General features: G+C 36.2%; 1 protein-coding gene across 3 annotated transcripts in view; it reads right to left on the bottom strand.

Annotated features, from left to right (window-relative positions):
* Positions 1-16,024, bottom strand: part of mmrn2a (multimerin 2a) — a 76,212-nt gene that overhangs the window by 44,089 nt on the left and 16,099 nt on the right. For all 3 annotated transcript variants that reach the window (XM_055018325.1, XM_055018326.1, XM_055018328.1), the window contains exon 3: positions 2,043-2,287. In XM_055018325.1, coding sequence (XP_054874300.1) covers positions 2,043-2,287 — 245 coding nt within the window. The remainder of the gene's footprint in view (positions 1-2,042; positions 2,288-16,024) is intronic.

Below are 16,024 nucleotides of genomic sequence, written 5' to 3'. Positions count from 1 at the left end.
TAAAAAAGAATGGAAAAATAACTACAAAGATGAAGAGAAACACAAAATTTACCACACAGATGCAAATTGACTAGAAAGATGTGCAAAATTAATTCATATATGTAGAATTACCACAAAGAGGGAAGCAACATCATCACAAAGTGGTCCAAAACACCTACAAAGTAATGAAAAATGACTAAAAAACGCAGCAAAATTCCACAGAGATCCCAATATTACTGCAGGGAGAGAACTAAAAGGGATGCAAAATTACTACATATAGACTTATATACACTACCATTTAAAATTAATTTCAAGTTGATATTATTACTCCGCCAAGGAACATGGTAGAGTTACGTGACGATCGGCGTACCTTTGTCTGTGAATCTGTCTGTCTGTCTGTGTGCAACATTATTCAAAAACGGATTTGGATGAAATTTTCAGGGAAGGTCAGAAATGACACAAGGACCAAGTGATTAGATTTTGGCAGTGATGCGGCTTATAGTCTGGATCCATGGATTTGTTAAGGATTTCCCATTGCCAGATATAGTGGCCGGCACAGCATCACACTATAACCATGACATCAAGTGAACGCTACTTCAGTTGCCTACTGATGATCACATGATTGCGATCCTACTACTGACTTATCAGGACTTATCCGTCGGGGTGTTTCCTGAAAATTTCGGACTCTTCCTCATGTCAAGAAACCGCTTCTTAGATAAACACTTCCTGTGCCGCGGGAATGGTGCCAAAAATAAAAGCCCGTAACATTAAAAACAAAAAAAGGCCTTCAAAATAAAAGCATGAAGGGAATGGCTATTTTAACACTAGCAAAACAAAGCCTTCCAAAAGTGAGGAACTGATCAACAGACCTTTATAAGAGTAATTTACACATATGTAGGTCAAGTGATTCAGTATCCATACATAACATACACATGCATATCACACGCCTGTGCTCAGCGCAAGGTCATTCAGGGTGCTTTCACACCAACGTCTTTTAGTCCGCTTAAAGCGGACTGGAGTCCGCAACACCTGCAAGTACGGTTCGTTTGGGCTGATGTGAAAGCATACCAGATTTTTTTGGTTCGGACTAACGAACCGCACCGAGACCACCTTCGGGAGGTGGTCTCAGTCCGCTTCTATGTGAACTCCAGTTCGGTTCGCTCCTGGTAAGAACACAAACCTGTCTCCATTCGGACCACTTGATGGCGCAGCAGACTTTTTGGTCTACGGGAGCTTCCGTAGCAACCTGCACAGGGAATTTTACGCCAATCAGCGTACACCTACGTCATCGTAAACGCCTTGTTTTGTAAACAGCGCCGCCAAAAGACTGGGGGGAGATATAACATTAATTGGAGTAGGTTCACCTGCGAAAACACTGGTGTGAATACGAACCGAACCAGTTGAAAATAGCAACATTGTAACAACTTTTGGGTCCAAACGAACCACTTTAGCGGACTAACAGGTGTGAAAGCACCCTTAGTTTGTGGGTACATCTATATTATATGACCACATTCTATAGTGCCGTGATTTCTGATCATCAATAATAACAATAATAATATAATGCTGCATTTCTACAAAAATATACTGCATTTCTGACAATGCCATATGGGGGAATGAACAACCTTGGCGGAGTACTGCGCTCTCTGTGTGCTTTTCTTGTTAGTTAAAGTTGCTCTACATACCTAAAGTTGCTCTATACAAGCTAAAGTTGCTCAAAAATGAGTTAAAGTTGCTCTATATTATTTAAAATTGCTCTATATTATTTAAAATTGCTCTAAATGAGTCAAAGTTGCTCTATATTAAAGTTGCTCTAAATGAGTTAAGATTGCCCTATATTATTTAAAATAGCTGAAAATGAGTTAAAGTTGCTCTGCATTAATCAAAGTTGCTCCATATTATTTAAAATTGTTCAAAAATGAGTTAAAGTTGCTCTATATTCTTTTAAATTGCTCTACATTAGTTAAAGTTGCTTTATGTTATTTTAAGTTACTCTATATTACTTAAAGTTGCTATATATTAGTAAAAGTTGCTCTATATTAGTTTTTTCTGTGGTCTGGACTCACCCGGTTCTGGATGGATAGCTCCCCGTCCCTCCCATCTGGGGGTCTTCGGTTCCTCCTTGGTGGGGAGAGAACACGCCTCCCCCTGTTCTTCCTCCCAGCTCCTCTTCCTCCTCCTCCACCTCGGGGTCTCGAGCCCTCACCTCGCAGTGGGCGCTCACCAGTAAGCCCAGCACCAGCACCAGTTCTCCCACCGCCATCATGACTGCTGACTGGAGCTCGCACGACCACCAGCTGCCTTTAAACAGCTGGAGGAGAGAGAGAGGGGGGGGGGGGGGTGGCAGGACGGGGGAGGAGAGGGGAGGTCACGCCCCCGGCTTCCTCCTCCTCTGCAGGAGACTGTTGAGTCACATCTACTTTTTCCTCCTTCTCTGATCAGATAATGTTTAACGACTCTAAACTCACTGTGTGGACATTTTTCACAACATTAAAAACACAAAATTGAGATGAAAAATATTCATAGGCAACCAAAACTTAATGAAAACCAACAGAAGCACACGAACAGAAAAATAAACAAAATACAGCTTTTCATTATAAGCCTTTCTGTGATACTTTCTTGTCTTTGTGTAGTTTTTTTGTGACTTATTGTAGTCATTTTTGTTGTCGTGTCTCTTTGTGAGTGCTTTGTCTCTTCGTAGTCATTTTCTAGTGCTTTTGTGGTCATTTGTTTGTATTTGTGTAGTTGTTTTGTGCATTTATTGAGTTTTTTTATGTCTTCTTGTAGTCATTTTAGATATTTTTGTGATGTTTTGTGTTTCTGTGGTTGTGGCATCTCTTTGTAGTTGTTTAATGTCTCTTTAAAGTTGGTTTGTGTCTTGTAGTTGGTTTGTGTCTCCTTTTAGCATTTTATGTCTCTTTGTAGCTGTTTTGTGTCTCTTTGTAGCTGTCTTATGTCTCTTTGTAGCTGCTTTATGTCTCTTTGTAGCTGTCTTATGTCTCTTATGTCTCTTTGCAGCTGTCTTATGCCTCTTTTTAGCTGTCTTATGTCTCTTTGTAGCTGCCTTATGTCTCTTTGTAGCTGTCTTATGTCTCTTTGTAGCTGTCTTATGTCTCTTTGCAGCTGTCTTATGTCTCTTTGTAGTTGTTTTGTGTCTCTTTTTAGTGTTTTGTGTCTCTTAGTGTTTTTATGTCTCGGTAGCTTTTTATATCTCTTTGTAGCTGTTTTGTGTCCATTTTTTAGTATTTTGTGTCTCTTTATATATGTTGTATGTCTTTTTAGTATTTTGTGTCTCTTTGTAGCTGCTGTGTGTCTTTTTTAGTATTTTGTGTCTCTTTGTAGCTGTTGTGTGTCTCTTTTTTAATATTTTGTCTCTTTGTAGCTGTTTTGTTTCTCTTTGTCATTGTTTCCTATTTTTTTCTAGTTGCTGTGCATATTTTTAGTCATAGTTTGTCTCTGTTGTTGTTTTGTTTCTTTATAACTGTTTTGTGTAATGTTATAGTTGTCTCTTGTTCAGCATTTTTGTCACTTAATATTTTGTGTCTCTTTATAACTTTTTGCTGTATGTTTGTAATTATTTTACATATTTGTACTCATTTTGTATCTCTTTATGGTTGTTTTCAGTTTGTTTGGAGCTATTTTATATATACATATTTGTAGTCATTTTATGTCTTTTTGTAGACATTTTGTGTGTTTTTTGTAGTCATTTTTGCTGTTGTTTCGTGTCTCTTTGTAGTTGCTTTCTGTCTGTGGTCATTTTGTGTCTCTTTGTAGTCATTTTACGTATTTCTGTAGTTGTTTTCGTTATTAATTTAAGCTCATATGATCGACTTTTCATTAAAGTTTTTCAGTCAGTTCAGACAGAAGCTGTAGTTCCAGATTCCTGGGCCTGCTCAGCCGTCCAGCATTGCAAAAAATACAGAATCAGATCAGACATAAAACAACAATTACAAGATCTTCCTGTTATGTAAATGTACAGGAATGTGTATTCAAGTGTGAAGTCTGTTATCTGAGATCACGTACTGACAGTTACACCCTGGATGCATTACAACGGCCAGCAGCAGAGTTTTAATGCCTTTTAGTTGGAAATTTTGGATGTTTGACTTGAGCTGCTCGAGATGCATGAAGCGAGAGTTAACGGGGTAACACAGTGGGTGTTTCTACTCCTTTAACGCTCCTGCACTGCTCCTCTGTCTGTCTGTCTTCATGCTTTTCCTGCAGAAGTGATAAGAGGAGAGGAAATCCACCGACCTGCAGCAGAAATGACCTCCTTCCTCTCCATGTTTATAGCGCTCTTATAGTTCCATCTTTAAGGGGAACGCTGGAGTTTTGGGACGTTTGTGGACATTTTTCTTTAAAGAGTTGCTTTGAGATTTAATCTTTCTTTTGTTTTCATTGTTTATTGCATACATAAATAGTGTTTCCCTGTAGTTACCACTGGTTGCAGCAGAGGTTGCTGCTGCTCAGCATGAATTACAGAAAGTGGGTTACCGTCCACCTGTTTTAGGCACATTTTACAATTCCATGTAAGAAAAAACTTCATTGAAATTACGCAGAATTTGGAAAACAACCTTAAAAAATAACCTTTTTGCACTTGGCTGAGGTGTTTCAGTGACATTTTCTTTTGAAAATGTCACTGAAACACTGCAAAATTTGCGGGATTTCAGTTGATTTTTATGTCAATGTTCTGAAGAAACATTTTTAACATTTTTTTTCCCACCAAAAAATGTTCAAAGATTTCCCAAAAATGTTGACATCAGAAGTTTCACTGTGAAAATATATTTTTTCCCCACATTTTCAAACTTTAAAATGGGTCAATTTGACCCGCAGGACGACACGAGGGTTAAACTTATTTTGTGTTTTCTTGTAAAATTCAACTCCAAACAAGATAATTTCAAGATTGTTTGACTTACCGAGATATTTAAGATGCATTGTCTTAAAACAAGTCCCTCCATCTTGCTGAAATGTCACTTGTTAAGTGAATTTATCTTAAATCAAGTGGGATGAGACATTTTGGCTATGTCAATTCCTGGTCATTTGTTCTCTTTAAGTAGTCACTTTGTGGGTCTGGAGCTATTTTGCATCCCTTTGTGGTGTTTTTTGGTCATTTTGTATTTTTTTTGTCATTTTTTCATTGTTTAATGGCAGTCTGTGATCATTTTGAGCCTTTTTATTGTGGTTTCAATATACTTTGTGGTTGTTTTGAATCTATTTTGTTTGTTTTCTGTCATTCTGTATTCTTTTTTCATCACTTTTTGGTTATTTCATGTCAATTCCTGGTCATTTGTTCTCTTTTAGTAGTCGTTTTGTGGGTCTGGAGCTATTTTGCATCACTTTGTGGTATTTTTTTGGTCATTCTGTAGTTTTTTTTTGTCACTTTTTCATTGTTATTGGCAGTCTGTGATCATTTTGAGCCTTTTTATTGTAGTTTTATGCAACTTTGTGTTTGTTTTGTGGCCGTATCAGTAGTGTTTTTGTCTTTTTGTAGTCCTTTTGGTCACCATTAGGTTTTTTCATGTCAATACCTGGTCATTTGTTCTCTTTAAGTCGTTGTTTTATGGGTCTGGAGCTATTTTGCATCCTTTTGCGGTCGCTTTGCATCCCTTTGTGGTGGTTTTTTTTGCCATTTTGTATTTTTTTTTTAAATTATTTTTTCATTATTTTATGGCAGCCTGTGATCATTTTGTGCCTTTTTATTGTGGTTTAATGCTGCTTTATGGTTGTTTTGCACCCATTTTGGTCCTTTTATGGTGGTTTTGTGCACTTTTGTAGTCATTTTTGTCAGTTTCTAGTTATTTTACATCAATGTGTGGTCATTTTGTGTCTTTTTGTTGTGGTTTTATGCTACTTTGTGGTTGTTTTGTGGCCATTTTGGTAATTTTTTGTCTTTTTGTCGTCCTTTTGGTCACCATTGTGTTATTTTATGTCAAGTTGTGGTCATTCTTAGTCTGTTTGTAGCTGATTTTGTTGTCTTCGGCACAACCATGAAGCCGTTAGAGACTCTGGTGGGACCAACAATCATGAGACACAAAATCTGTGAGTCTTCTGCTTTGGGTTCAGAGGTTAAAAAAAATTAGTTATTCGGAACTGATGCTGTGGAAATGTGAAAATGCGTCTCACTCGACAACATCGCAGCAGATTAAAGTGAATTTCAGTGAAGCTAGAGAGAGACGGACGGAGGGAGGGAGGGCGTCCAGGCTGTTCCTGTCCAGGCCTATAGAGCTGGAGGGGGATTTTCCGGCGGGTCGGGGCCGGGTGGGTCGGTTGGGTGGGGGTCATTTCCGAGGATTGTTTCGGAGCTGTGAGGAGGTGGAGGAGGAGGAGGAGGAAGCTAACATGTCAGAGAAAGAGAAAGTGTCGAGAAAACAAGCAGGCTGTGACTTTATATGAATGGTATTTAACGTTCAGCTGCATCAGAGTGTGATTTACAATGATTTCCAAAGAAAATAACCAACCAGCTCCATTTTATTCCATGATTTATACTGATAGTGACTAAATAAAGCTGTTCCTTCTACTGATACTTTAATGGATCATTTTATTTAGAATTGTTTGGTGCCCCTTTGTGGACATTTTGTGGATTTTTGTGGTCATTTTTTGTCAATTTCTGGTTATTTTAAATCAATTTGTAGTCATTTTATCTCTATGTAGTTGTTTTGGGTCTTTTTGTTGTTGCTCTGTGTCCATTTGTGGTTATTCTTGTCGCTTATTATTAAGCGGATATTTCACCTCAACTCTGGTTCATTTTGTGCCTTTTGATTGGTATTTTGTGGCTTTTTGTAGTTGCTTTGTGTCCCTTTGTGGTGGTTTTGCACCAATTTTTGTTGTTTTTGAGCATTTTTGTAGTAATTTCTGTCACTTTCTGGTTGTATCTCTGTGTAGTTGTTTTTGTGTTTAATTGTTTTGGGTCTCTTTGTAGTAGCTTTGCATCCCTTTGTAGTTTATAGTGTTGCTTTTGGATATTTCACATCAATTTGTGGTGATTGTATGCCTTTTGATTCATATTTTGTGGCTCTTTATAGTTGTTTTGTGCCACTATATTGGTAGGTCTGTGCCTCTTTTTGTTACTTTACTTGTGAGTCTTTGATTATTTTGCATCCTTTAGTGGTCATTTTGAATTTCTTTGTGCTTATTTTGTGTCCCTTTGTGGTGATTTTGGAGTATTTTTGTAGTCACTTGTCCCATTTTTGTTATTTTACATTAATTTATGGTAATTTTATGCCTTAATATTGTGGTTTTATTTCACTTTGTGGTGGTTTTAACACCATGTTGGTTGTTTTGCATCTTTTTGTATTAATTTCTGTGGTTATTTATTATCAATACTTGTTTTTGCATGCCTTTGTGATTGTGTAATGTCACTTTGTGGTTGCTTAGGTCTTTATGTAGTAATTCTGTGTGTCTATAGATATTTTGCATACTTTTGTATGCAAACATTTTGTGGTAGTTTGATTTTTAGTAGCCATTCTGTCACTTTATGGTTATTTTATATCAATTTGGGCCCAATTCAAGTTTCTATGTAGTCACTGTTTGTGTCTATAATTATTTTGCCTCTTTGCAGTTGTTTTGTGCCTCTTTGGGGTCAGTTATTTTCTGTCAGTTTCTAGTTATTTCACATCAAAAATATGCCCACATTAATGGTGGGCCTCCAATTTGAGGTACTCAAATGGATGTTTATAGCTAAAATACTACAAAACACACCACTGCATATCAGCACGCTTGTGTTTATCAGGGTATTTTAATAAGGGGACAATTTCTGTACTCCTAAACCATATTTTTATAGTTCATTTTGTGTTTTTGACTTTTAGAAATGTGTCATTAGAGATAATAATTTTAAAATTATAAGTCACTTTGCATGTAAAACTGTGTTTCACGTTGTTGGGTTCTGATCTTTCTGAGTTATGGCAGATTTTTGACACAAACTGGTTCAACAGATCAAGTATTCAAAGACAGAAAGGACAAAATGATCTTGATGATCTTCTGCTATTGTTGTACATGAGATGAGGAGCCACTCTGAGGCTGGATTCAAAATGAAAAGTTCGCTGAGACTAAATGAAAAAAATTAAAAGTGTGTGTGTTGAAGACGTGACCAGCAGGTGGCAGCAGCTTCATAAATCCATAACTTTGCTCATCACACTGCTGTGTCCGAATAATGAAGATGGCTGTGATGATACAACAACCTTCTTCACCTTTTTCTTAATTTTCCAAATATTAAATCAAAATATCATTTATTACTCTGATAAAAAAAAATCATGGCTTCAGAACCGGTTTTGGTGCTGTCATGTAAAATAAGAAAGTATTAATAATCCTTTCTGGTCATTTTGTGTAGGTTTCTAGTCATTCTACATCACTTTCTAGTCATTTTATATCACTTGTTGTTGTTTAATGTTCACTTGTGGCTGTTTTGTGCTTCTTTGCTGTCATTTTGCATCCCGCTGTGAAGGTGCCTATGTAGTTGTTTTACTTGTTATGCGCTTTTTGTTGTTAATTTGTGGTTGTTAGATCAATATGTGGAAACTTTCTTTCTCTTTATATCGTCATTTTGTGTGTCTGTAGTATTTTTGCATCCTCTTGTAGCAGTCCTGTGACTTTTTGTTGTTGTTTGGCGCCCCTTTGTGGACACTCTGTGTTTTTGTGGGAATTAGTGATCATTTGTTCTCTTTGTGTAGTTGTTTTGTGTGTCTGTGGCTATTTTGCGTCCCTTTGTTGTGTTTTATGTCCTTCTGTAGTCATTGTGCTGCTTTCTGATTATTTCATACCAATTTGTGGTCATATTTAATCTATACATAGTTGTTTTTTGTGTCTCTGTAGTTATTTTGTGCCCCTTTGTGGACATTTTGTGCCTTCTTGTGATTTTTTTTTGTCAATTTCTGGTTATTTTACATCAATATGCGGTCATTTTATTTTTCTTTGTAGCTACTTTATATTATTTTGTGGGGGTTTTGAGTCTCTACATAGACGTTTTGTGTATCTGTAATTCTTAATTGTCTCTGTAGATGTTTTACATCAATTTGTGGTTGTCTTGAGACCTTTTGTGCTCATTTTATGTCTTTCTGTTATTGTTTTGTGTCACTTTGTAGTTGTTTTACATCTCTTTATGACTATTTTGCGTCACTTTTTAATCATTTGGCATCACTGCAGTTGTTGTTTAGTGATGCTTTGGGGTCAGTTTGTGGATTTTCTTTCCACTTTCTGGTTATTTCACATCAATTTGTGGTCATTTTATCACACCGTATTGTTATTTTATGTCAATTTGTGGTCATTTTGACTCTATGTAGTTGTTTTGTGTGTCTGTACATATTTGGTGCCTCTTTGTGGTCATTTTCCGTCTCTTTGTGACTTTGCTTCCCTTTTGTATTTCTGTTAATTACCTTCACTTTTTTTTGGCAAACTCCCTGGATAGACTTTTAGCTCCATTAGCTCTTATTTACTGAGCATTTGTGTGTATCTGGATATTGGCAGATAAAATTGTGTTTGTATATAATCACGCGTCTTTGTGAACACATCCTATTTTTATAATAACTACATTTTTCACACACAGCCTGTGTTGGAGGTCGACCTGGAGACGCTCTGCTAAGTTGTTGCTGGCTTTGCAGAAACATTCATGTCACTGCAGTCATGAAAACATAATTACTACAGACAGGAATGTGGGAAACCAACAAACCCCCAACACACACGCTCACACAACAGTCATTAAAACACTGCCAGCATCAATTAGCAGGCAGGTCTTGGATTCCTCACAGAGGTGACTCGGATCAACTTGTTCAGTCCTGAGATCTTCTGAGGCCTTAACGCTGCGCACACAAAAACATCATCTGATACATCCAGAACTTCCAGATCTCACACAGTTTACACAAGACTTCATGTTGTACATTTTAACACTGCAGATCACAGGGTTGATATCGTGTAATCATGAGCTCAAGTCTGATTATCTCCTTATATAAGCATCTACGTTCAATAAGGATACAAAAATAATGTTAAAGATATTTCACCTGCTCACATCTCTTAAGTCTTTTCAGACATAGAATATATACTGTATATACCATTATATACCAACTTTACAACAGAAGTAAACATGTTTACAGCAGAAATAAACATGTTTGCAGTAGAAATAAACATGTTTGCAGCCTGGTACAAAAAACTGTTTTGGCCTCTATAGAATTCCTTGTTCATGACAAATGCATTGGAGCTGAATTTTCAATAATCTCACCCACTTTGACTGTATAAGGTTTAAAGTTATGTCTAATTAATTACCATATTTGCTTGTCATTCTGTTATGTTGTTAGCATGTTAGCTTGCTGCCCTGTTGGATCGCTAGCTTGTTGCCATGTTAGTCTGGCACCCTGCTAGTTTGTTAACCTGTTATCCTTTAAGTTCATTAGCTATTATTTTGTTAGGTTGTTAATCCGTTAGCTTCTTAGCCTGTTTGTTATTTCCCCTGCTAACTAGTTAGTCTGTTAGCTTATTAGCCTATTTGCTTGTTATTTTGTTAGCTTATTACTGCCTTAAGCTTGTTATCCTGTTAGCTTGCTAGTCCATTAGCCTCTTAGCTTGTTTGTCTGTTAGACTATTATACTGTTAGCCTGTGAGCAAAATAGCCTGTAAAATAATCATCTTGTTAACGTGCTAGCTTGTTAATCCTCCAGTTTGTTTGTCCGTTAGCTTGTTAGCCTGTTTGCTATTTACCCTGCTAACTTGGTAGTCTGTTAGCTTGCTAGTTTGTTAGCTTATTACTCCCTTAAACTTGTTATCCTGTTAGCGTGCCAGTCCATTAGCGTCTTAGCTTGTTTGTCTGTTAATTATACCGTTAGCCTGTTAGCAAAATAGCCTGTAAAATAACCATCTTGTTACCGTGTTAGCTTGTTAGTCCTCCAGTTTGTTCGTCCGTTAGCTTGTTAGCCTGTCTACTTGTTACTCTGCTAGCTTGTTAGTCCACTAGCTTATTCTGTTTAAATAGAATTCAAAAATGATGCTAAATTAAATACATTTCAGCTGCTAACATCGCCTTTTCGGACACAGAACATATAACATTCTGCTTTGCTGGGTAACAACCATCTGTCGGTGTCCCAGCAATATTAAGTCAGATGTTACTGTGAAACTGTCTCAGTGTGCTTGTTTGTGTGTCTGCGTGACGTTGTATTGCAGTTGTTTTCCACTCCATTATCCTCTGTTTCATCTGAATTGAAGACTCCATTGTGTGTCTGTCGCTCAGCCACAGGCGAACACAATAGCAAGGCATCGTGTTAACGACAACAAATCTATATCAAAGCCAAGGATCTGATTACATGAAAACATCTCTATATCAGCTCAAATAATCACAAATTCAATCTTTTTTAAATCAAGAAACAACAGAAAACAAGTGAAAAATGAAAGTTGTAAAGAACATTTTCTGTCCTGAATACAGAGGTTGATTGAAGTACAAGTTTAAGGTCAATTTTTTCTACATTTTTATATTTAAAATGACAAACTTTTCTTCATATATTTCTCTTTTTGTAACTCCTCTACATTTAGGACACATAGATAAAAACTGAATCTGACATTAATCTTCATCTGTGATTCAGATTTTACTCTAAAATCAATTTAAAAAAATAAGTGTGGAGTTGATTAGAGGCAAGTTTAGAGATGTTTTTCCTTTTTACTCTTCTTTTTTTCTAATGAAACATTTGTTGAAGAACGTATGTCTATGACTAGACTGTCTAGCATCAGTATTTACAGTATAATAATGTATTTTTTGAGGATTTATCAAAGTGGTAAGAAATATTTTTACTTTTGAAAGTAGAATATCAAATGCATTCATTTAATACCTTTGTGCCCAAAATGGCAGTTCCTCAAATTTCCACTTGATGCTTCAAAACTGAGTCAGTCCTCATAGACCTCCACGTTAAAATACTCAACAACAGAAATAAACATGTTTAGAGCCTGGTGCAATTGGTACTGGTCTTAACAGATAAATCCACAGCTAATGCCAACTATATTGGAGCTGAATTTTTAATTAGCTCACTAGTGGTGATTGTATTAAGGATTAAAATTCTGTCTAATTAAGGGCTCATCATAAGACCACTCTTAAGGAAACCTATGGAAGATGCTACCCTGCTAGTTTGTTACCATATTAGCTTGCCAGCCCATTACATTGTTAGCATGTTAGCTTGTTACGCTGTTAGAATGGTAGCCTGCTAGCATAGTAGTCTGTTAGCTTGTTGGCCTGTTTGCTTGTCATCCTGTTAACTTGCTGGTCTTTTAGCTTATCAATCCCTTAGCTTGTTATCCTGTCAGATTACTAGTCCATTAGTTTGTTAGTCTGTTAGATTGTTATACTTTTAAATAGTTAGCCTGCTAGCATTAGGTTTATTAGCTTGTGAGTGCGTTAGCTTGTGGCCTGTTAGCTGGTTAGCCTGTTTACTTGTTGCTTTGTTAGCTTGTTCGTCCGCTAGTTAGCTTGTTACCCTGTAAGATTGTTATTTTGTTAGCCTGTCTGCTTGTTAGGCCATTAGCTTGTTACCCTGTTTGCTCATTGGAATGCTTGTTTGTTAGCTTGTTAGAAGAAAGTTAGTGAAAAATTAGCTTAAAATGCGACGAGCAAAAAAAAAAAAAAAAAAAACACCCAGCAGCTAGTTGGGTTTCAGAGGGGAAATTGTAGACACTTTAAATTTAGACAAATAAATAAATAAGGTCCTCTTTAGGTGAAAAATGATTTAAATAGAGTTTTTATTGTGACATATTCGGGGTGTAAATATTTCTGCCTTTTACATCACGTTTAATGTCCTCAGTTACAATAAATATATAAAAGAGAGTTGTAATTGTTTTTTTTTTATTGCAGTACCTTCTCCTTTATATTTTTGTTTATATTTAACAGAACCCTTAAAAAGAAGACAAAGACATGTTGCTTCTTCTATGAAAATCAATGACGTATTATATTACCGTATGATGGATAGTGTGCGTGCTGGTGGTCAGTATTGATCAGTGGGAGGATGGCTCTCATCGCCACGGCAACCCACAGCAGCCTATAATGTTGCTGCTGAGGCGTCCTGGAAAATGATGGAATAAAAGGGGGTCTAAAAATAGATCGGCGCCAGGCGTCGGCCAATCAGGGGAGGGGTGAGGCAGCCGAGGGTGAGGATGGAGTGTGTGCTTGTGTGCTTTGCTGAGTCACATTCAGGTTGGGAGGGAGGACCATGACTCGAGTCGTCCTTTATCATTTCCTCTGTCCTCCATATTAATCCATGACAAGGTGCAGCACTGGGCGGTGTAGCCATGACACCCTGTCACATGACAGCCCAAAATGCATTAGCTATTATGCTCGCTAAGTGAGGCTCCTACTAGACCAGGTATCAGGTCCTCAGCTAGCTCTCAGTGTGCTTTAAATTGAACAGCTTTGGCTTCAATTTTAACAAACACAGTAGACAATTTAGATGATACAGAGCCAATTATTTACCTCTGGAGGTAGTGGAGACCAAACATGGAGTTAAATGACACATAAAACTGGTCACACTGCCTGGGGACTCAATCCTGATCCCTGCCAGGAACACATACACTCACACATCCATCAGATCAGTAGGCCACTGCTAAAAAAAGTTATACTCCAAACCCATAACTCCAACTCTTATCCAGCCCCAACCCTAACCCTATCCCTACACTAACTCATAGTATGGAACACAAAAAAGTGCTACCAAAAACCTATCCCAAATGACTCAGAATGGTCTGAAACATGCTCCTAAGTCCTCTCTGTGGGGTAAATTTTGGGAGTCACACTTAGAAAAATGTCACTTCTGCATATCCCTATTGAAACTGAATAGGCAAAAATGTTGACAAGTATCTCCCAAACTGAATGCTGCATTCATTGACTTAAATGACATTTTCTCACTGTTACAGCTGCAATTTTCTATAGAACAGGATTGAAATGTCTCGACTGTAGCTTCATCTTAGTGTCAGTTAGCTGTCAAACATTAAATAGCGCCCTAGAAGCCATGTTGATATCGCTACACTCCAAAAAGATTAAAGGAAGTGGCCCTCCATCTTGTCCTCCTCTCTTTTTTCTTGAGTGGTGAGTTGAGACAAAGATCCAGAGAGAAAGACAAAGCTAACTCCATCGTGCTTTATTTTTAGCTGAAAGCTTCCTCCATCAAACACATCTTCTATGCGTGCGTAGTTCTAACTGGGTTAATCTAGTGACAGCAGTGTCTTTGTGTCAGTGAACAAAGATTGTGTAATAAATTATGGATTGCACTGTTTTATCTCAGCATGTGTGTTAGAAGAGCACTGACTCATGTGACTTAGTGTTGTTATGTGGTTGGTTACGTGCTTTTTTCTGCTTCACACGCAAACTTTAGACGTTGGAGATCTTTTTGACGTTAGTTGGATGGATGGATGAATTGGTGCAGCATTGGCAGTTGTAAAGAGGAAGCTGAGCTGGAAGTCAAAAGCTCTGGATTTATAGCCACTTATAAACACAGACATATCACATGCAGACATGCAAAACTACTTAATTATTGCAAAAAATGATAAGATAAAAACTGTGAAATGATCAGTCTTGCAATAATTTGGAGTAGGTTGTATATTTGTGGCTGTAAATCAAGAGCTTTGCCTTCCAGTTCAGCAGTTTTGTGTATTTGGAGTCATTTTGTGTACACTAGTCACCGTTTTGCTCCAATTCATAGCACTCTTTAGCAAAATTGCAGCAAATAAGTGCAAAATGATGGTAAGCAGGTGCTAAACTTCAACTTGTATGCATAAATTGGCCACGAATGCAAACCAAACTGCTTAATAAAACACAAAAACAACCACAAATAAGCACCAAACTACAGCAAATAAATGTACAACTGGCTGATTTGTGCTCAATTGTGGTTGTTTCAGTTGTATTTTAAGCAGTTTTCCGGTGTATTTATGGTTGTTTTGTTGCACACCTACTCATGCTTGTGTTACACAAAACTGCTACAAATGCAAGTAAAACAATGCCAAAAAGATGCAAAACTGCATCAATTAAGCACCAAATGACATGAAAAATCCTATTTGCAGTAGTTTTGTGCTCATTTGTAGATATTTTAGTGTTTTTGTAGTCTTTTAATATGAATTTATGGTCATTTCGTTCATATGAGTTGTGGTTTTTCCACCTAATCATAGTTCTTTTGTGCAAAACTGCTTGTTTTGTTTTCATAGTCAACATGTTAATGTATATCTTTCTGTGTGATTTTACAAGACATTTTTATTTAAAAAAAAAAAAAACCAAACAAAAAACATATAATTTGTAAAATAAATTCTGTCAAAATTATACAATTTTTTCTTTTAAATATTAGCAAATATTTGTAAAATTACATTGCTTATTTAAATAAAGTATATAAATACCATAATTTAATGGACAAATGTTGTAAAAGAATGAATTATTACTTTAAAAAGTACAGATTTTTGATTTGGACATCATTAGAATGCATCTGTTTTTAACTATAAATGTCTAAATGAATACTTCTTCCTGTTATTTTACTCGTTAGTATCCGTAATTTAGGGAAAATCTGCAAAATAAAAATTATTAAGTCCTCATTTAAACATTGTAAAAGAATAAATTATAATTTATACATACAATGATTTTTTTATGTGAATATTATTTACAATTTTGAGATACTTTTTCACAGTTAATGTGCAAATTACTACGTTTTTCTGATATTTTACTCATCACTTGTACTGTAATTTAACAAAACAGAGAAAATCTGTAAGATAAATTAAAAAATAAATACCAATTATTAAGTGCTCATCTAAATATTGTAAAGGAACACATTCTAATTCATTATATATATATATATATATATATATATATATATATATATATATATATATATATATATATATATTACAATTTTTGTCCTACTTTTTAACAGTTAATGTGCAAAATACTAGTATTTTTCGGTAAATTTACTTGTTATGATCCGTTATTTACCAAAACATAATAGTAAGTTGTTTGAAAAATTAGGCTTTGAAACTGTTCATTCCAAAATCCATTCCAAGGTTTTCCAAATTTTGCTGTTTCCATGAACTTTTTCAAACACAATACTGAATGAAAACACGA

Source organism: Amphiprion ocellaris, chromosome 16 (genome assembly GCF_022539595.1).
Source record: "Amphiprion ocellaris isolate individual 3 ecotype Okinawa chromosome 16, ASM2253959v1, whole genome shotgun sequence".
Taxonomy (NCBI): domain Eukaryota; kingdom Metazoa; phylum Chordata; class Actinopteri; family Pomacentridae; genus Amphiprion; species Amphiprion ocellaris.
This window is presented reverse-complemented; position numbering and strand designations above follow the sequence as displayed.